At 42.3% G+C, this 22,953-nt stretch overlaps 1 protein-coding gene across 1 annotated transcript; it reads left to right on the top strand.

Annotated features, from left to right (window-relative positions):
- The first annotated feature begins 423 nt into the window (after positions 1-423).
- On the top strand, positions 424-22,387 carry LOC100485259 (NUAK family SNF1-like kinase 1). Its single transcript, XM_002933053.4, has 8 exons — positions 424-588; positions 1,619-1,972; positions 8,252-8,372; positions 11,574-11,725; positions 15,150-15,215; positions 17,252-17,371; positions 18,832-18,964; positions 19,145-22,387. Exons 2-8 carry the CDS (start codon positions 1,694-1,696, stop codon positions 20,089-20,091), a joined length of 1,818 nt encoding a protein of 605 aa, XP_002933099.1. The 5' UTR covers positions 424-588; positions 1,619-1,693; the 3' UTR covers positions 20,092-22,387.
- Positions 22,388-22,953: the final 566 nt, after the last annotated feature.

Raw genomic sequence — 22,953 nt, 5'->3', positions numbered from 1 at the left:
GCACCCCTGCGGGTTAAAGCCCTGTGCATCGCACCCCTGCGGGTTAGAGCCCTGTGCATTGCACCCCTGCGGGTTAAAGCCCTGTGCATCTCACCCCTGCGGGTTAAAGCCCTGTGCATCGCACCCCTGCGGGTTAAAGCCCTGTGCATTGCCCCCCTTGCAGACCTGAGTAATGCGCCTTACACAACGCAGCCCAGAGCATCCCCGCAATGTAGCCTTGAGCTGACTCATTCCTGTGTCAGAACCCCCAGTGCAACTTAAGAATTCCCAAGAATGCAACTCAATTAAAAACAGAAAAGAAAAACACATGGAAAGTGCAGCCCCAGCAGGGCAGGCAGGTAGCAGGAGACGCACAGCTGGGCAAGTACCAGCCACACACACAGCCCCGCCCACTCCCCAGTGTCCCCGCCCCTTTCAGCTGGGGAAACACAAGGCAGGCGGAGGAGCTGCTGAGAGCTGGACTGGCGGCGGCACCGCTGCCTTCTGACTACTGAGCCCTCCCGGGAGCCCATGTCCTGCAGAAAGTGCCCAGGGCCACAGTGGGGCAACTGACACCGAGTTATTACCCCCAACCTCATGCTCTGAAAGGTAAGAGGCAAATTCCTATGGTTTATATGGGGGCAGGGGGGTATGATGGAGCCAATGGGGCTATTCTTGCCTGTCAGTGGCATCAATTCTGTGACTTGGCAGCCATTCCCAATAGTGTTGGCCATTATAATAGCCAGGTAGGGACAGCAAGCCTGTGGCTACAGTTGCCCTTTACAATGGGGCAGGATGAATAGCTGATAGATATTTAGATATATATGCTGCAGACTGCACTGGTTCCTGTACATCTGAAATAAATGCTGATCTGCCATTCAGCTTGTTGATCCCATATGGGTGACGGTGAGGATGCTGAGAGTTGTAGTTCAGCCTTAGGTCACCATTCCTGGTTGGCTTTTTAATAATTTAAGGTAAGGTTATTTGCAGAGTCACTTGTTACTGGACTGAAAATCCCAGAATAATGTAACATATAATGTAGATAAAGACATGCTGGGAGCTGTAGTCCAGCAACATCTTGGTTGTATTCTTAAAGCAATATTGCACAATGGAACTTTTCCCCAAATTTCCAGGGCCAGCGACTGCTTTAAAATGCATAAAAAACCTTATTGTACAGCGCTGCAGAATATGTAGGCGCTTTATAAATAAATGTTAATAATAATAATAATAAAATCCTAGCTTATCTGTATAAATCTGTCTCCCTGTTCTCTGTTCCTGCAATTGGAGTTGGAAGCTTTGGGCACAGTTTCCCAGCACTGAACAAGTCTGTCCCTTTATCCCCATGTCTGATTCCTGTGCCATATAATGAAGGGAAAAATGACATAATTGTCTCTATATGTAAGATAACAGCAAGATGCCTGACATAGTGCTGGGAATCAGCATTCTCATTGGTCACTACTTTTGCATTTATAATTAAGTTTTTTTATCAGTAGAATTCTCATTGGTGAATGTTTGGCAACTTCTATAGGAATACTAGGGGGCACAGTGGGACAACCCCTTGAAGCTACAACATTGAGCTTATTTTTCATAGCCCCAACTGAATGTTATTCATTGCTTTTTCTGTTTACATCTCCCTTAGTGAAGTGGATTTCCACCTGGCACTGAAGAAGTTAATATATCCCCCTGGTTTGGGACAGTGCAATAGACTGATACCATGACGGGCGTGACTTGCCCCAGCGATGATCACGGAGTAATAAAGGGCCACACAGGGCGCAGGAAAGAGCATGGCACAGGGGCGGGCAGCCCACCTATGTGGCACAGCGCCGATGGGTCCCACATCATCTCAGATCCGGGGAGGGGGGCGCCACACGGAGCCGTGAAGAAGCACCATCACAAGCACAGCATCAAGCACAGATATGAACTGCTGGAGACCCTGGGCCGGGGGACGTACGGCAAAGTGAAGAGAGCCACAGAGAAGGCCACTGGGAAGATGGTGAGTGTTGGCCAAACTTGGATAGGCTGCTGGGGCCAAAGTGCTAAAATACAGTTATACCCTCCCTCTGTAGAATTCAGCCTAATGATGAATGGGATGCAGGGGGACACATATGGAGGGAAAGGGGCCAAAGCCCCATCTCACATCTATTTAGAGTGCCCACAGCACCTGTCCCGGTAACCCTATCTGACCAAGGGGAGCTGTGGCCCCTTTCTGTTTCCAATATACAGATGCCCCATACTTGCCCTGAGGAGTGGCGCTAGTAGGATGCCCTGCCTGTCTCGCCACTGTACCCATAGATGCACTGATGCTAAGGCTGATGGCACACACTGTGTATTCACCTTTGGGGGTAGTGCCCCAAGCCATTGGCACCTATGTACCTATATGGGAGGTGATAGTGTATAAACTCATATATAAGCATATATATTTATAAGCATATAGGCATATATATTTCTGCCCGTGCCACTTTAAAGCTAAAAAAGCGCCAGAGCCTACTTTCCATATAGTTGAATAGGTGGTGGCAGTGGTTGTTTCAGGTGCTGCCCATAGCCGTAAGCACCACTGCCCAAGTGTGCATTACTGTTCAGTTGCTTGGTTTTATCCCCCCCCCTCCCCCCGTTACTACATACCCCCCATCCCTACTCACTTACACAGGAAGCAACAGGGAGAGAACAGAGTGAGGAACATGAAGTCCCAGAGTAGCGCATATGAGGCATTTCCCCCGCCAACCCAAACAAACAGATTGCTTTCATGGCCAGATTCCTTGTGCCCTAGGGACAATCGGGGATATTCCGCACTGTAGCTCCCCCCTGTATAGAGGTTGGAATGGAATGCTCTGGTAAGAACAAAACCCCCACAAAGGGAAGGTGATCCACAGGGTGACTAATCCCACCGAACAATCCCATTATCTAGCATATTCTGTTCTGTCCAGAACCTCCCCCCCCCCCACATTCTCCTTCATCCCTTATTAACCAAGTGTTCTACCCAAGGGCCAGCTGGGCACCATTTCTTTTGTGTGTGTCTGACCCGGCCTATAGATGGGTCATGCAATATGTACCAACCACAAGTGACTGGCAGAGTTATGGCAACTGTAGGAGAGAGAGGGCTTACATTGCATTGCTTTGGGGGGCACAGACTTGCTTACTTCCCACCTTCTCCCAGCATCCTCTGTCAGAAAACAGCTCCGAGTTGTACCCCAGCCGCAAACAACCCCCCCAATAAATATTTCCTGGGGTTGAGGTTCTATTTATAGTGCATGTTACATAAGCATCCCTGCCGAGTCAGTTCCAGGCGGTTCCTCTGTAACGGAACCCATTCCTACTTTGTTCTGAGCTCAGCCTGCCATTCTTTGCCAATACTTCCTGCTGTAGGGAACAAAAGGTGCTGTTGTACAACAGGACATATCGCTTGCACCCTTATGCAACAGCATTAATGTTCCTGCCTTGGGTGCCGCATATCGGCTGTCAATGAGACACGGTGGGTCCTGATCCAGAGTCAGAGCTACAGGAAGCGCAGGGGTTGCAACCGCACCCAGGCCCCATGGGCAAAATGAATTTAATCTCTACCCACACAGTAATGATAGGCACGATTTACTTTTATCATGGTATAGAAGTCAAAGACATTGTGCAATTGGCCTTCATTTTCTTTTAACCTTGTTTTTCAATAATTTTCCTTATTTTGTTTTCTGCGGCTCTCAGGCTTATCTAGTTGCCAGGGGTTTGTTATCTTAGCAACCAGGGAGCAGCTTTGAAATCAAAAGTGAAGATGAATAGTAAAGGACTTGAAAAACATATAAAAATAACAATGAGATTGAAGGATCGCAGTCAACGACCAAATAGCACCTTAAGCTGCAGTCTGATCCATTAACCATCACAATCTATACAAAGTAAATAATAAAGACCAACTGAAAAGTTGCTTAGAGTTAACCATAAAAAACACACCAAAGGTCTAATTTACAAAAGCTGGGGAAAAGCGCACAAAACAGGCACCTTCCCTGCCATGAATTTGGCTGTGCGCTATTCTATCTCTGCCACTCTGTAAAACTTAACACTTAATATATCTGCCCCTAAATCTGCAGTCTGTGCCCAGTATGTGTCGGAGGATGTCCGATTTGACACTTTATATATCTGTTCCAGAGCATGGTGTAGGCCTTGGGGAGCAAGGAATGAGACAGGTGTTAGAGCCCGGTGTTAGAGCTCGGTGTTAGAGCCCGATGTTAGAGCCCGGTGTTAGAGCTCAGTGTTAGAGCACTGTGTTAGTGCTCAGTATCGCTGCTGATATTGAGCACTACATCCTGTTAGATCAACTGCTCAGAACAACCAACACATAAAACTGGCAGTGATGTTACTATAGGGGGGTGCAGTGTGCACACAAGAAAGGGTGAGGGGTGTAAGTCATTTCTGGGTAGGGGGCTGATATTTTTTCTTGTTGGGGGTGCCTGGGCTGCCTCGCCTTAGTCACGCCCCTAGCCACAGGTATCAGTTTGATTGCGGTTAAAAGTTTTCTTTATTAAAGGACAAGGAAGACCCAAATGGGGGGGGGGGGGGGGAGACAGGCCTAGAAAAAAAACATACCTAATATATTTTTACCCTGGTGGTGCAATTTTACACCCACTTTCTTACATTTCCTTTAAAATCCCATTGATCTGCACTTTGAATGGCAATGTGAGCTTGACCGGCGCTTCCTCCCAGTACTTTATCTGTCAGCGACACGGGGAGCAGCGAAGGATGTGGGGAAAGTGTCCGGAAACAGCTGAGATCACTGAGGTTACGGCTTGTAGAAAGGATACATGTGCCGCAGCCAAATACAGCCGGCTTCAGTGGCACAGACCCGGCCTGTATATCAGTAGGGGGGGGGCTGTGCCCAGCCTGAGCTGCCCAGCTCATTACATTATGTTCACTGCAAGGGTAACAAAACCACAAATAATGCTGAAATCCAGCTGCAAAACAGTTTTATTCTTTCTGCATCATTTGAAATCCTGGCAGGGGAGGAGGGACTAAAACATTGATGTTACAAATTGTAACAACTTCTCCACAGCTTACAGACAGCATGCAGGAACTACATAACCCACAATGCATTGCACTGGGATGTTCCTTTCCTTATTGACATCACATGTGCAGCAGGGAATTGTGGGATTGGGAGGAGGCAGGCTGAAGGCTGGGGACAGGCGACTACTGTTATAGTTTATTTGAGTCACAAAGTAGTCAGCCAGACCAGCAGGGAAACAGGGGGCGGGGCTTAGGGAACTGTTCCAAACCATATTATTACATTAAAAATCATGAAAAGGCTGAATATTTTTTAATTGATGAATATTGCAAAGTTGCTTGAAATTATGTTTATATTTCAAAAATCTTAGGTTGTGTTTGAATGGAGTTCCCATTTAAGCTGGGCTGGGCTTCAAAAATGATGCTGTGAAGTTTCTTCCTACTTTAAAAAATAGTAATTCAGTGAGTCACATGACTGGTTGGACACAGAGTTTTTGGGTCTCTGAATTTATGTGGGTGCCCTATGAAAAATTATTGTTATGTATAATGAGTTTATGGGTGCAAGTCCACACACAGCTGAGCACCCAGTACTGTGCCTTATAAAGGGTTCCACAGACCTATGGTTTGTTATTTAGTTCCCCAACTCTGGCTGCTAATTCACATGTCTGTTCCCCAGTGTGACTGCAGGAGATAATGGGGGCCTAGGAGCATGCTACCCTGCACTTAGCAATAATCCCGTGTTGTTAGAGAGGAATGTGTTATCTGATCACAAGATCCTGTCGCCATTATGAATAGGAAGGTGCGAGTTATTACGGGTCAGCTAATGAGCACCTAAATGGCAGCCAGGGTTGCAGTCACGCAGGGGCTGACAGCTGGGGTATTTAAATGGCTGCTGCTGGAGTGCTATCAGATATCGGGTGTAATCCTGTAACAGATGCAAAACTGCTAGTGTTCTAGTAACCCATAGCAACCAAGCAACTGCTAGCATTTACTGCTCTTCGGTTGTTTGGGGTTACTAGATAAGTATTTTTTTAATTAATATTATAAAGGGCTACTGCAAAGTGGCGGAGTCCTGCTAAGCAGTCCTTAGATTAATGGGATCTGTGCAGGCTATGGGGGGGATCCTGCATCACTCATATGCAAAGCCTCTTTCCAGGCCAGGTCACCCCCTTGGAATCATGGGAACTTTAGGGAGGCAATAATGAAGGTTGTCGCCGGAGTAAGAACAATGACTATACATGCAAACCTGAAACTGCAAGCCACTAAACCACTAAGTCACTAAGCCACTAAACCCTTCACTGAGCCCAAAGCTGGCCGTACACTGAAAGATGCACTTGGTGAGGTCTCCAAACAAGTGGACCTGATTAGTCGACCTGAAGGCCAAACAATAAAATCACATTGCTGAGATGTAGGCCATTGCGGAAAGGGCTACATGAGGGCCCCATACATAGGCCAATAAGATGCCGACTCTTTCGGCAGTTTTTTTTGGGCCACATTTTGCCACCTCAAGACAAAAACAAAGGGCATGCTGGAAGTACTGTACCAGGGCTATTCTTGGACTGTCCTGTATTCAAACTATTCACCTTAGAGAGTTAGAAATGATGTCTGTATATAGGAATAGATTCTCCTGGCCGCACTCAGAGTGGGTAATCTGAACCATATGTGGGGCTGGTGTAAGCGACCTCTCTACTCATTTGCCTTATGCTAAGGGACCCCGGCAGGCTCAGCCATTGCTACATCTGCCCATAGTCTTCCTCATCGGCCATTGCTACATCTGCCCATAGTCTTCCTCATGGTGTGTCACCTGCTTGTGACCTTGCTCATTTCCTCACATCTGTCTGTACATTGGGCAATGCTCCTGGGTGGGTTTGGATTGCAGTTACAAAAACAACATGAAGCACGGGGTGCTCTAGTTTCCTGATTTAGGTTTAGGAATGTGCTCCTGTAAAATCTCCCGTTAGATGTGGGAATAACAAGCGCTTATTTTAGCTCCGAGGCTCAGCGAATGGAACAGACCATAAAGCCGATGAGGTGGGGTTTGTGTATGTATCATCGCTTAGAGGCTCGAGCTGGAATTCAGGGCTAATGACACACTGGGCACTGTCCCAGATGGTTCAGCTTTAAGTTAGCTGTTATTATGTTATACAATGTGCTATCCCTATCAACTTTGCAATTGGTCTATTTCTAGTTTTTGGATTATTTGCCTTCCTCTTGTTCATCTTTCTAACTTGTCCAATAGTTTTGTGAATTTTTTTGGCGAAATGAAACAGGATAGATTCTCCCATTACTGTTGTCCAGTCACTGACTTGGCTTACACATAGTTCATTTTTATTCCCTACATTTCTATTCAGCCCTCTCCCATTCAAATTTCAGTATCTCATTCAAACCACTGCCTGGTTGCTAGGGTAAACAAGACCCTGAAATTTCTAACTGAAGCGCTTCTGAACAAAAAAACTAAATAACAGAAAAAACACAAAAAATTAAAAATGAAAACCAATTAGAAGGAAATAACTAAATACAGGCATGGGATGCCTTATCCGTAAACCCATTATCAAGATAGTTCAGAATTACGAAAAGGCCATCTGCCATAGACTCCATTATAAGCAAATAATTCAAATTTTAAAAAATGATTTCCTTTTTCTCTGTAATACAAGAACATTGTACTTGATCCTTACTAAGATATAATTAACCCTTATTGGAGGCAAAACAAGCCTATTAGGTTTATTTAATATATAAATTATTTTTAGCAGACTTAAGTTATGGAGATCCAAATTACAGAAAGACCCCTTATCCGGAAAACCCCAGGTCCCGAGCATTCTGGATAACAGGTCCCATACCTGTAAATGTTTTGCAGCTGGATTTCAGCATATAAAAATGGTATTTATTCATACTTTTTGGTTACAGTGATAGGTATATTAGGGGTTTCTTTGTTATGTGTGCTACCCAACCTTAGGGGAGCTTGGAGTAGTGGCAGGGGGGCTGAAGGCCATGTAGGGTGATATTTGGGGAGACTGCCTATTTTCTATACTAGATACGCTTGACAGCTTCCCACTGAGGGACAGTTAGGCTGAGATGTAGGGAGCTGATATTCTGGACTGATAAACCAATTGTTTTTCTGTATCTTACCTTGCTGACTGTAAAAGAGGGGCTTGAACTGACATATTCCAAGTCTCTGCTCTATTCAATCCCATAGAAATGTAATTGGATATCAATGAGTTTGTGTTTTGTCATTCCTTGCAGCGCTCAGGAGCTTATTTACCTTTACACTAAGCTGAATTGAAATATTTTTGCCCAGGTCGCTGTGAAGTCAATTCAGAAAGATAAGATCACGGATGAGCGGGACAGAGTGCACCTTCAGCGAGAGATTGAGATAACTGCGCTGCTGCAACATGAACACATTATACGGGTTTTTGAAGGTCAGTTTGTCTGTGTAAGAGGCTACCCTGAAATCCAGTTCTGTGACAATCCCCAGTTTATCCTTGTGCCCAGAATGTTTTATGTGACCCTGTAATACATACGCCTATACTTTACTGAACTGTATCAAAGTGCACAACCTGCAACTTTGCACTTTTTTGTCACAGAACCGCTCAGTGACTTCTAATATCCTTATCATTTACAGTAGGGGGTGCATTTTTCCTTATAATACATGAGTGATACTCAGAGTTCCCTGTATAACTCAGCCTGCAGCCTTGTGCCTTTATATGGGGGGCACAGAACCCCTCAGTGACTTCTAATATCCTTATCATTTACAGTAGGGGGTACATTATCCCTTATAATACATGAGTGATACTCAGAGTTCCCTGTATTACTCAGCCTGCAGCCTTGTGCCTTTATATGGGCACAGAACCCCTCAGTGACTGCTAATATCCTTATCATTTACAGTAGGGGGTACATTATCCCTTATAATACATGAGTGATACTCAGAGTTCCCTGTATAACTCAGCCTGCAGCCTTGTGCCTTTATATGGTCACAGAACCCCTCAGGGACTTTTATTATCCTTATCATTTACAGTAGGGGGTACATTATCCTTTATAATCCATGAGTGATACTCAGAGTTCCCTGTATAACTCAGCCTGCAGCCTTGTGCCTTTATATGGGCACAGAACCCCTCAGTGACTTTTATTATCCTTATCATTTACAGTAGGGGGTACATTATCCTTTATAATCCATGAGTAATACTTAGAGTTCCCTGCCCATGGGTACCTTGGTTTGATATTATATGTTTTCCTTGCCCTCTATCTACATTCATAGTAATTAGGATTTAACTAAAATATAGGACATTTACCTATACAAAGGGAGGTGCAGAAAGAGCCAGAGCAGTGGCGCACACCATTGTAAGTGAATGATTTGTGTGCGCCTCTGTGCGTGCTTAGTGATATTACTTCATGTCCCCATTTGTTAGAATGATCTATTTTACCCCAGGGTGCAGGGCTGGGACATTCCTGGCTTTAAACAACAACAACAGATTTCTGGCTGGATCAACAGTGTGTGTTTATGGATTATATTTTGCGTGTCCTGCAAAGCCCAGACTCTTTCCGAGAGCAATTAGGCACCTTGGCAAAAACAACCTCCTCCGTCACTCCTGTCAAGTTCTTATCATTTCACAGACACCACTCTCTCTGCTTTCCCTAACTATTCCTGCAAGTGAATTAATGCACTGAATTCCACACATAGCAAGTCCAGTTTTGCTGGAATGAATGGCACTCAAAGGGGAACTCCACCCAAAATACTTTTTTTTAATTTTGCACAATGAAACAAAAATGGATTCTAAACAACTTTCTGACTGACTGTTTATATTCTGACTGGTTCTGACTCCTGAAACGATATAGCAGAAGCCAGGGACACTGATTTCAATAGCTCTGATAGGCCATTGCATTTTGTTTTTTGTTATAGTTTTATATTGAATGCATTTAGTTATCAGCCTACAGCGGTTTCTGTAGCGCCACACAATAGGGGCCCCTGTTTGTACTAGAGGGCAAGCTCTGCTGGCTGCTATTGTGAGCAGTTTGTACAGCAGGATGTTCCCCAGCCCCGCAGTGCTTCCCAGCAACCCTCCATTGTGGGATTCTGGCAACTCATCTGATTCTGAGAACAGAGGAGACTGTGGGCCCAACGCAGCCCCCATTGAAATTTTATGGCCCCAGAGCTCAATTTGGTGAACACTGTTTTTTGCAGGGAAAATAGAGGAGATACATACTCCCCATATGCCTTATCCATTGATAAAGCCTTAAATACTCTCCCATAATAATCATCAGTGAAAGTGCAATTTATCAGTGATATGCACGCTAAACTTGTTACTGCAATGTATAATTATAAGGGCATGGAAATAACCAGAGGCGCTACTAACCTGCCCCAGTGGAGCTTACAATCTAAGGTATAAATCACATAAACACCTGCTTGTATGTGTTGGAGTGTGGCAGGAAACCAGAATATCTGGATGAAACCGATGCAGGAACGCTGGCCCGGACTGGGATTATAAGTACACAGGGGCCCTAACAGCCCCCCCAGCCCAATAAATAGTGACTGTCTATGCAGCAGTCCCTCTGGCATTTGCCAGAACCCACAAATTGACACTCTGGGCCTACAGGAACAGGCAAAAAATACACTCCTTGCAATTCTACCCATTGCACCAACCATGCTGAGTGTCTCAACTTGCCTATATGTCTCTTTTCATCTAGAAAAGGGCCATATGATTTAGGGATATTTAAACTGCCTAGACCATACTCATAATATTCTTAACAACCCTTGTTTATGTGCACAACTCTGGCACGCTGCAAGTTATAGTTGCACTATCTATCTCCCTTGCTAATGGTTCCATGTAAACTCTCATAACAGAGATAAAATGACTTATTAACAAGCTTCGCCTTTCCATTCTTATCAGTGCGTATGTCAGGCCGAGGACTTATAATGGGACAGATAGGAGAATATCCGCTCCCTGGTGGGTAGTTTGGGGGGGGGGGTTCAGCACACTTATCCTGTGCTGAAGATGTCACTGTAAACAGAGGGAGGTGGTGACAGATTTTCTACGTAATGCCTGATTAGCGAGGGAAGGAAACAACGTTCCAAAGAATGTTAGTGTCTGCCAGAGATAAACATGGATGTCTGGGTAGGGTGTTATGGCCATTAACTGATCAGTACACATTAGTGCTCTCGTTTGCACTTTATATTCTGATAATTACTCCCCTAAAGTGAATTGTACCCATAGTTTTTTTTTGTGTATAATAAAATAATTATATATATATATATATATATAACTTTCTAATATACATTCATTACACATTCTTTTACAGTTATTTCTCCATGTAGTTGCTATTGAAAGCAGAGTTTGTTCTCTGGTTCTGACTCTTGAAACCAGTTTCCAGCTTTCAAATAGGGGTCACTGACCCCAGGCAGCCAAGCATTGAAGTAACAAAAACAATAATAAAAGTTACAATAACAATAGAATTGTAGCCTCACAGAGTGTTCCTATTTATGGGGGACAGTACCCTAAAAGTAGAGATGATTATTTGCTTGGTAAATATAAGTGCATGTTTTCTGTTTGTAAATGACCCTCATCCCCTAAACTGATTGGCTACTCCAGTTCCTAACTGTGTCTCCATTTCACTCTTTTTTGCAGTGTTCGAGAGCAGAGATAAGATAATCATTGTCATGGAGTACGCCAGCAACGGGGAGCTCTACGACTTCATCAATAATAAGCATCAGATTCCAGAAAATGACGCTCGGAGATTCTTCCGTCAGATTGTTTCTGCCGTGCACTACTGCCACAAGGTAAGGGATCATCTGCTAACCTGGGGACTAAACCCTAGACATGAATATGGTTAAAAATGCCATACTTTATATGCTGAACTTACTGCACCAGCCTAAAGTTTTAGCATCTCAATAACCGCAATGATCCATGACTGTTTGGGGGCACAGATCTTCCCTGCTAAAGGGCTGTGGGTGCCTTGGGCTGGTACAGAAACCCACAACATAATACAGTATCTAGAAGAATTAAGTCTAAAACAACTGGACTTTTCTGAGTTTTTCTTGAAAACGTTTCACCACTCATCCGAGTGGCTTCTTCAGTTCAAATGACTGGTAGGGAAATCCCCGCTATTTAAACTCTTGATGGTAGTACAGTCACAGACATCCAATCATAATGGTTCCATTGAACTTGTTCAGTTAGGTGTTAGCTGAAACTGAAGCCACTCGGATGAGTGGTGAAACGTATTCAAGAAAAACTCAGAAAAGTCCAGTTGTTTTAGACTTAATTCTTCTAGATACTGTATATCATGACCTGGATGAATGAGAATCTTCATAGACATACCACAACATAATGTAAAACATTTCTGTCCTGCTTTAGTTCTCCTTTGAAACACTGCTATCATTGTGTTGTTACTGAGAAGGATTTGGGTCAGTAAGGTCATACCTGAACACTTCGTTATCATAATCCGGCGCTACAAACAAAGGTGTCTATAGTAACAATTTGGCAGTTTCTCATCTCTGACACATTGGCCCTTCGGGGTATGTCTTGGGTTGATAAGAAGCCTTTGTTTTCCAGTTATAGTTACTTTTTTTCCTATGAGCAGATAATACAAGGTTAGTGTGCAAATGATATACAATACTACAACGACTGCACTATGCTGCTGCATCACTTTTGACCCTCAAAGTGGGCACCAAAATGCGAGTAACTGCCCTCTATGGGAGAGGCCTATGTTCTAGTATCTGCCACAAAACTCAACTCATTAGGCATTGGAAAGATACAACCAGACCAGTATGTACAATACAACAATAAAATAATGGATCAGTAGTTGTACAGATATAGGATCTATAATCCAGAATGCTAGGGACTTAGGGTTTTCCAGATAAGGGGTCTTTCCGTTATTAGGATACCCACACCCTAAATCTACTAAAAAGTAATTCATTTAAAAATTAAATAAACCCAATAGGATTGTATTGCCTTTATTAAGGATTAATTATATCTTAGTTGGGATCAAGTACATGTACTGTTTTATTATTACAGAGAAAAGGGAATCATTTAACCATTAAATAAACCCAATAGGGCTGTTCTGCCCCCAATAAGGGGTAATTATATCTTAGTTGGGATCAAGTACATGTACTGTTTTATTATTACAGAGAAAAGGGAATCATTTAATCATTAAATAAACCCAATAGGGCTGTTCTGCCCCCAATAAGGGGTAATTATATCTTAGTTGGGATCAAGTACAGGTACTGTTTTATTATTACAGAGAAAAGGGAATCATTTAACCATTAAATAAACCCAATAGGGCTGTTCTGCCCCAATAAGGGGTAATTATATCTTAGTTGGGATCAAGTACAGGTACTGTTTTATTATTACAGAGAAAAGGGAATAATTTAACCATTAAATAAACCCAATAGGGCTGTTCTGCCCCCAATAAGGGGTAATTATAGCTTAGTTGGGATCAAGTACAGGTACTGTTTTATTATTACAGAGAAAAGGGAATCATTTAACCATTAAATAAACCCAATAGGGCTGTTCTGCCCCCAATAAGGGGTAATTATATCTTAGTTGGGATCAAGTACAGGTACTGTTTTATTATTACAGAGAAAATGTAAATCATTTTAAAAAAATTTTAATTATTTGATTAAAATTGAGTCTATGGGAGATGATCTTCCCATAATTTGGAACTTTGTGGATAATGAATCCCATACCTGTACATTAGAAAATGCACAGCACCTTTCTCCCCTTGTAATGCACTTGTTTCCCAGTAAATGGGAATGCTGCGGTTTCCTTCCACGGCTCAGAGAGTTTAATCAAGGAAAGATTTAGTAGCAGTGTTTCTGACTCTGTGCCACATTCCCCAAGGCTTATTCTTTGCAGACCGGCAGTCTCTACCGCCTGCTTGTTGTCTCGAGAAACATTATTTTGGTTTCCCGGGTAACTCGGAGCGCACAATATCAGTCTGTTTATGTCTCTGTTGGGAGACTTCAAACCTCTCCTTCCAATCAATAAACTGTTATTACTGGCAGGGGCTGCTGGAAACGACTCCCGTAAATAACGCAGCCCTAATTATGCCTATTAATCACCCGTGACCCCTATAACAAGAGATTTGTTTAATGCATTGGAATACACCCTCTCAAATTCTTTAAGGGAACAAAACCACCTGCTGTAGGAAACAAACTGCTGCGGAATCCCAAAGTCACACCTACCTACAGGTCGGAGTGCATGGGTGGCCAAATCAGGGAAAGATCTGCCCACCATTTTGTATGTAAACCCAGCTTAACTATTCAAGGAAAGGTCATTTAGGATTGCAAAGTGCAACTTCCTACGCAGATCACTTTGTTTATTACCTACAATGCGGCACTTTCCCTTGAAAGGGAGTGTTGTTAGTGAATTAGGTGCAAGTTGCGGCTAAAATTTATAGCTTGGTCATATCACTTTCAGTTCTAAAAGGGTATTAGTGGCCAGGACCTCTGGAATACCAGTTTCTTTTATCTAGTAGCAACACTTAATCCCAAATACCAGACTGTTCCATTACAGAGCCAACAAGAACCCAGGGCTCCACTTGGAAACGTATTCTAGCTATTCTTTACTGTGGCTATTAGAACAATAATGACCACAAGTGCCTACAGGTTTCCAGAAGGAATAGAATCATCACCTATTCATTTCATGTTGCATATTGCTGTTCTCTATCCCCACTCCCTGCATCGTGGAGCTGGCAGCAGGCCTTGTTATCTGGAACTCGGGGTGCTGCTGCTTGCAGTACTCTCTGGGCTCGGAGACTAAAAGCAATGGTAGTAAGAAAATGACAGGAATATCCAATTGCTAATATTAGCGCTAACTGTAGGGGTTGCCACAGGGCATTGCCCTTATGGTCCTAAAAATACAAAGTCCTCTGGGATCACCATTTTGAATGAATTCTGCGTTTTGAGCCAAGGACGTTACGCTGCTACTTTGAAATATAAATTGACAAATGGAAAACAAAGTAGTAGAAAGAGCACGACAGGTTTTACTTTGGATGACATTTTCCTTTAGATCCAATAACCCAACAGGTTGCCCCTAAATATGATGCACAGCAATCTTGAAAAGGGGATTTAAACCCTCCATAAAATATTTAGTAATAGTGCTGCTCTTCTGAGAACTTCCGCAATCGACATTCAGTTTCATGTTTTGTTTTCATTATATTAGCAGTTTTACACTGCCCCTTAAATTGTATTTCTTTCTTTCTAGAAAGGGATTGTACACCGGGATATTAAACTGGAGAACATTCTTTTGGATGACAACTTGAATGTAAAGGTAAGGAGCACCCATTTGCAGACAGGCATTCTATTCGGGGCTACAGTAATCTTAAGGTCTTCGGTTAGTTTTGTGCATGTATAATGTGAATATTAGGGATGCACCGAATCCCTGATTCGGTTCGGGATTCGGCTAAGTCATGGGTTTTTTTTAAGAATTCAGTTTTGGCTAAATAGCATTCGTAAAGGGTTAAATAGTCAGGTGAAATTTTTTTTTGCTGTATTACCGTATGTTAATTAAGATTTGGATTCCTGCAAATACTTCAGAGTGGGTTCAGGGTTCGGCCAAACCCAAAAAAGTGGGTTTGGTGCATCCCTAGTGAATATATGTATGTCATATATAAATAAAAACAAACAAAATGGTAGTAACGCACTCCCAATATAGGGGAAAATGGCCTTGCTGTGTCACAGAGAAACCAATACCCACATGAAAAAAAATGAAACACTCATGGGACTTACAAGTGAAAAAATTTGTATTAGTTCGTCAGTGTTTTAGTTCTGCTAAGAGGACCTTTCTCAAGACACGTTGACAAACTCCTAAAAATGTTTTCACTTATTTGTCCCATGAGTGGGGATTAGTTGGAGTGATTGCTATAATGCTAACCAAGCTTTCTGACCTTGATGAGGAAATCCAAATGTGGAAACTAAAACATGTGAAATAAGTTATTTCCATGGGCTTTAGTGCCTTCGTTCTAAGGGCAATGGCACTTGGGTGTTGAGTGCCACTACTGCTGCCCCCTGTTGGGGATGATACTGATGTGAATGGGACGTGCCGCTGGGTGCTCTGAACCCAAGATAATGATGTGGCTCTTTCTACTGATGTCAGTGGGACAGGATCGGCAGCGGAATGGGATCGGCAGCACATGGCTAGTGTTTCATTTGCCTTTGCTATTTGGTTCCAAAGTGCCACCCCTGAGCCATGCACCCGCTGGGGCACTAGACGGTACCAAAATGTTGCTGTTTTGCTTTCTGCAGACTGCTCCGTTTTGGCAGCAAGAGAATGGCTTTTGAGACAGAAATTTTTCCAGCTGCACGAGACACATGTGCAGTCTCAGTAATAGAGTGTGGGAACAGTTCAACCGAGCCAACTCCCAACATCATGTCATGTATCCACCAGCTGAAGTGCAGCGGGGCAGAAATAGCCCCGAGATTCATAGGGTTTCTAAAAATAACCCCAAGCATGATTGAGCAGTCTCCTGCTGTTCCCTTCGCCTTTTAAGGAGGGCACCACAGGTCTGGCATTGTGTAGAAGAATGCTGGGAATGTCTGTGTTTTGGTATCACACCAAAAAAACACACTTTTTTTTTTAATTGGATCTTTCTCCGCCGATACATTGAATTCCCAACAACTGGCAGGATGCATTAACATTCTTGGAATATTTCCCTCAAGGAAACAATTCCCTTGTGTATTCTTTGTCTTATGGTGAACAAAGAAGGTGTATATAGAACATGGGATGGGTGACCTCAAAAACTGCTGGAAGAAAAAGAGAAACATTGGCAGCTACTAGCGGATTCTTTGATTTTGCAGAATAAAAATTCCTAAAACAGGGTTAGTATTAGGGTCAGGCAGAAAGGGCAGTTTCCCTGGGACCCCAGCACCACAGGGTTCCTCCGGGGGAAAATATTGATAAAGCTCAAAAGATTTATTTGAATGAATATAAAACGCTAACATTTGGTATACATTATAATATGTCTTTTGAACTTTCATTAAACATTTTTCCCAAAGGCATGCTGTAATGCTGGGAAGCCAGAGTTGTTTTTAGTATATACATGAATAATATCCAGCCAGTGCAGGGTTATGAGAAGGACAACCATGAATTACTTGCATTTCTCCACTTAGCTGGGGGGTCCCACTTCTGCAGTGCTTGGCGCCCCCATTTCTTAAACACTGTCCCTCTAACCACAACACCTACAGCTAACAGTACCGTAGCACTTAGTAAAATTGCACCCATTAATGGGTTAATCAATGCTTGCCAAAGGTAAATTAGGCCTATATTTTATAAAAGAAGCCCATTATATATTCCTTTCTTTCTTTTAGCTTGCAGATTTTGGGCTATCAAATCATTTCCAAAAACACCAAGTCTTGGAAACGTACTGTGGCAGTCCTCTCTATGCATCCCCTGAGATTGTGAAAGGATTGCCCTACCAAGGACCAGAAGTGAGTTGTTTTCTTTTAATCCTTTCTACGCTGTTTTTCTAAAACTTTGATTTTTTGAAAATGATCCTAAATAAAAAGCTGAAAACAACTGAACTGAAAAAAAAGTTTGGAAGGTGAACTTCCCCTTTAACATGGAGTAAAGTTGAAGAATAAAGTCATCTGTGAAATGAAGTCATTTGGGAGTCATCTGTGCATTAAAAGAGCTTTGGGGGGGGGGACAATACCATCTGCTTCCTGTTGTTTTTATGGGGAGCAGAGGAAATAGCTCGAAGCTGTTACCCGAAAACAGACACTGGTGCAATTTTGTGCAATATCCACTGGCCATGGGACAGTATTTGACTGAAAAAGGAGCCAAATTATTACTGATTACACAAAGATTATAAATAAATTGGCATGATTCCCATAACAGCAACAGTAGTAATGGAACAGCTTCCAGCATCCTTACACAGTAATATTGCTTGGGTGACAGGAAATAAATCAACCACCTTAAACAAAACACACCGGTATATGAATGATATATTCCAATGTTTTTACACGATACAGCCCTCCGTAGCCATTGGCTGGTGCAGTATGGTGTGAGCTCTATGATAACAATAGGTAAAATGAAGCTAGGTCTTTACTCCATGTCTGACCATTCAGATGTAAAGTGATTGCATTTTCAATTCTATGGCAAGCTCAGCTCTGCGGATGGAGCTCAGATGGAAGTGAGATGCCACATTCCAAATGCACTGTGTAATAACATCTTTCTCTGGCGTCACTAGCAGAAAATGTGGTGGGCTGGTGGGCCAAGACTATACTGTACGACCAACTTGTTTCACTCTTGGGCCAAGACTATATTGTAGGTCCAACTTGTTTCACTCTTGGGCCAAGACTATACTGTACGACCAACTTGTTTCACTCTTGGGCCAAGACTATATTGTAGGTCCAACTTGTTTCACTCTTGGGCCAAGACTATACTGTATGACCAACTTGTTTCACTCTTGGGCCTAGACTATACTATAAGACCAACTTGTTTCACTCTTGGGCCAAGACTATTCTGTATGACCAACTTGTTTCACTCTTGGGCCAAGACTATATTGTAGGTCCAACTTGTTTCACTCTTGGGCCAAGACTATACTGTATGACCAACTTGTTTCACTCTTGGGCCTAGACTATACTATAAGACCAACTTGTTTCACTCTTGGGCCAAGACTATACTGTACGACCACGTAGTTTCACTCTTGGGCCTAGACTATACTGTATGACCAACTTGTTTCACTCTTGGGCCAAGACTATTCTGTATGACCAACTTGTTTCACACTTGGGCCAAGACTATACTGTACTACCAGTTTGTTTCACACTTGGGCCAAGACCAACCAACGTGTGCTAGATTGTGTAAAGACTAAAGTGCATAACCATCTTGTTTCACACTTGTGCCAAAATTGTACTCACCATTTTTATTCTATTCTTTTCCTTTACAGGTTGATTGCTGGGCCCTGGGTGTACTACTTTATGCTCTGGTTTATGGAATTATGCCATTTGAAAACAGTAACTACAAGTCCCTTGCTGAACAGATAAGCCGTGGCCAGTACAGGGAGCCTCCACATCTCTCAGGTTATTGAGTTTTCTCATTTATCTCTATATCAGTACTGTTTTTATCCATGACCCTATATTATCACCTTTGTAAAGTCTTGTTTAACCTAATTATAATTAGGCAACGACAACAGTGAGAGAAACTAATACGGCACATTGAATTAAATAAATCTGATAACCATGTTGTTTTTTTAAAATTAGGTGCATTTGGACTGGTTGACTGGATGCTCACAGTGAATACATCAAGCAGAGCCACCATAGAAGACATTGCCAACCACTGGTGGGTCAACTGGGGATATGACACAGTGGTGTGTGACTGTGAATTGGCGCCTGAATGTCATTCCCCTCTATTAGCCCGGTATATAGAGTGCCAGAACACACAAGGTTTCCAAATGACAACGATGGAACATCAGCAAGATGAGCTAAGAAAAGAAGAGGAGTATGAAGTTTGCCTTAGGAAATCTAAGAAGGAAAATGATATTATTCAGTCCCAGCAAGAAATTGACTTGAATAATACAATCCAAATACCCAAAGGAATCCTTAAGAAAAGAAGCAGTTTTGACAGCGCATTTTTGACCTCTTCTAATCTGTCCGAAGAGCGGCCTCAAAACTGTACCCAGGTAAATAAAGACTCGCAAAGCCCACCCTTGTACAGTACAGTCAGTCCCATAAATACTGAAGCTATTTTTAAGATGCCAAAGAAAGGAATACTTAAAAAAACATCATACGAAAGGGAATCTGGTTATTCGTCTTCCCCGGAAAGGATCATGTCAACAGAATGTCCAAAAACATCTCACCAAGTTCTACAAAATAAAAGGAGGTCAGAGAACGAGTTCAAGAGAAAAAAAGGTATTCTGAAAACAACTGGCCGGTTTTCAGGCACTTTAGACGCCGCAGGGGATGGTTCAGTGAATAGTCTCTCTGGTTCCTTGGAAGACTTGTTCCTTTCCAATGAAGGACCTGCTAAAGGCCCAAGTCGGCCATCGAGTGTCATTAGCGATGACAGCTTTCTCTCTAGTGATTCATTTGACCTGGTTGATGTGACTTCTGAGAAAAAAAGTCAGTTTTTTTCCTACAGTCCCCAAAGCAACTTTTCCAGTTCTGAGGAAGAAGATGGCTTGTCAAGCAAGATTACTGGGGTTCACTAACTGAAAAGACCTTTTTTTTATATATACCTAAGTGCCTTATGAAAAGCTGAAATCTTGTGTAGATATATGGTGGACACTGGCCTTAGCTGCAATGATGTATGATAGTCCAATAGAACTCCTGGAATTCAGTGAGGAACCTGAATCATTTTAGACGCTATCCCAGAGTTCTAATGTACAGGTTTTCGTTAGGTATAATTTCACAGTTAAAAGGAAGTTGGCAGTCCCATGACTACATTGGGTGTATAGGGATCCCTTCACTTGATCTTTTTATTAAAATGCTCTTCAACCATCTGCTGGATTTCGCCAACATATAGAGAAGCGTCATCTCTGATTGTAGGCTCCATCAGTCAGTTACCCATACCCACTGTTCATCCCTCTGCTTTATAATGCAGTCCAGGTAATATAGGCTCCTGCAAAGTAATTGGTGCCAATGAGATTTATGCTTTGGTAAATTGACCACAAGCTGCATTCAAGTTGTGCTTCCCTCAGTAGGATTTGCAGAGTCATTTCTGGTGCAATGATGCTTGCTTTCCAACAATTCATTAGGTGAAATAAATATGAGCCCAGGAAGTAAGGAGACAGTGGTGTAGGTGAAAGCTATTTTGCTTCTTTGTGTTATTTCTAAGCTGTCCATTCCCATAATCCTTGATCATGATCCATTTATTATAAATGAAACCTCACCCTAATATCTGTAGCCCCTAGTTTCTGCTTGATCTTTTATTTACCATTCATTTTAAAGCTTTTCATCCCATTTCATTAAAAAGTATAACATGTCCCATAAGATTGTGATATGGGTAAAAATTACTAAAATACCAGAAACAAAAGAAAAAAAATCCCCTCTGTGAAGGAAATACCAGAGACGGTATTTAATTACATTTACATAAGATTCAGAGCCAAAGAAAGTATTGTAAGAAAATGCGGAAATGCCAGAGCATTCCGTAGAAGAGTGATTGGCTCGGTGAACTCAGACAAAGGGCTGCCTGCTACTGAACTCTCCTCTATTCCCATGTCGGTTCTTTGGGATTTTGGGAAAGTCAACTATTTTTGTAATAACGTTTGCTTTCTCCAATCTTGCAGTATAGACTATGTAATGCATACTGGGATTATTGCCAGGAATCATCAACAGCCCTTCTGAGGGGTTATTTCAGAAGGTTCATGCATTGTTTTAGGGATGTAGCCAATGAAATGACTGTACACTGCAGGGAATCATACTCACTTCACTGAGGTTTTGATACTTCATTCTAAAGTTCTATTTTATGATTAAATGTATGGGAAGAAAGACATGATACTTTATGTTTCTGAATGTATAAGAGATTATGCTGGATTAAACTGCTGAGAGAAGCATTATGGCTTTAGGCTTATATCACATGGGGCAGTTTCTTGGTGAAGAAAAATGCCCATACCATGTCCATTGACTTTAATAGTAGACGTCTGACGCTGCTGGTAGCCTTCAGCACTCAAAATCCATTTTAAAGCACTGTCTGTGCCAGTGGAGTCAAACAGATTCTGTTAGGTCAAAAGGAGGAAACCCAGATTCTGAAAGTCCATATAGGGGTTGCCAAATAGCCAATTTCAGCCCTTATTTGGCACCTCCGGGAACATTTTTTATGCTTGTGTTGCTCCCCAAATACTTTTACATTTGACTGTGATTTATGGGTTAAAAAGCCCCATGTGACTTTACCTTATTGCTGTATGGTGGTTGTACCCCTCTCCTGCCAAGACAATGGTGTTGGAATGGAAGTAATCTGAAAAAGATTTCCCAAATATACATTTCTCTGGTGGTTTTATGTAAGAATTAGAAATCTTACCGTATGTAGCAACTTCTTGCCAAGGCCCTATAAGCCAACAACATCTGCAAGCAACAGAGATGCATCATTAAAAAGTCATTAAGCTCAACCGTGCTATTATCATCCAATTCCCAGGGGCTCTTCCAATAAATGCCAGTAACTAATTTTAAACGTAGGATTAAAAAAGGAAAACCTCCAAGCTAAAATACCTATCTGTGAAAGCCAGCAAACATTTCCTGGTTGTGCTGCTAGAATATTTATTATATGTGTTTACTAATGTCTGAACCTTCAGCTGTTTAATGTCATACAGACAATGGATGCTGTGAAATGTCTCGCCATACTTACTTACCGGTTAAATTAATTTCATAAATGAGTCCAGAAGTGGAAAATGCGTTCTGTAATAAACCCGACAAATTCTTTTCATGGGATTTCTATGTTAACAAATGGCTATTATTAAATAGCTATGCAGCCTTTATCAAATGAAATACAGATTAATGTTTTAAAGAGTCTATAATTGTGTATTTGTTTTTGTTCCATCATGCACTACGATGTATATAAACGCTACAATCTACGGTCATATACAGCAAAAACTATTGGTGCCATTAGGTGCTGGTGTGGGGCAGATACCTGTCTCATATATACAGCAAAAATAATCATGAGTGATGTCAGCACTTCATTCACAAGTCTATATAAAAGAAACCACTTTATTACTTGTAATACCTACTGTATGTAACAGGTTTTTGGACATGGAAGTAGCTTCATTATTACCCCAGTTGGTATACCTTAGTCAGGTTGGGCTCAGCTTCCCATAAGGTTTTAGATGCGACTCTTCTCTCTCTCAGGTCTCGCTGTACTGTTGGAGGAAGGGTTAACCAAACTATTCCACCATAAAACATTCCTTCAAATCACTCGGGTGCGAGTGAAATCTCTGTATTGGGCAGTTGGTACACAATTAAGGTTGGTGGGTGCTGATTTAGAGGATTTAGAGCAAATCAGTAAATGCTTTGGGTACTTTCTCCATTAGTTGTTACTCACACGATCCCAGCTGTAGTGTTCCCAGCACCCAGATGGGGCA

The sequence above is a fragment of the Xenopus tropicalis genome, chromosome 4 (genome assembly GCF_000004195.4).
Source record: "Xenopus tropicalis strain Nigerian chromosome 4, UCB_Xtro_10.0, whole genome shotgun sequence".
Lineage (NCBI taxonomy): Eukaryota > Metazoa > Chordata > Amphibia > Anura > Pipidae > Xenopus > Xenopus tropicalis.
Note: the sequence above shows the minus strand (reverse complement) of the source record. Positions and strands in the feature narration are given on the sequence as shown.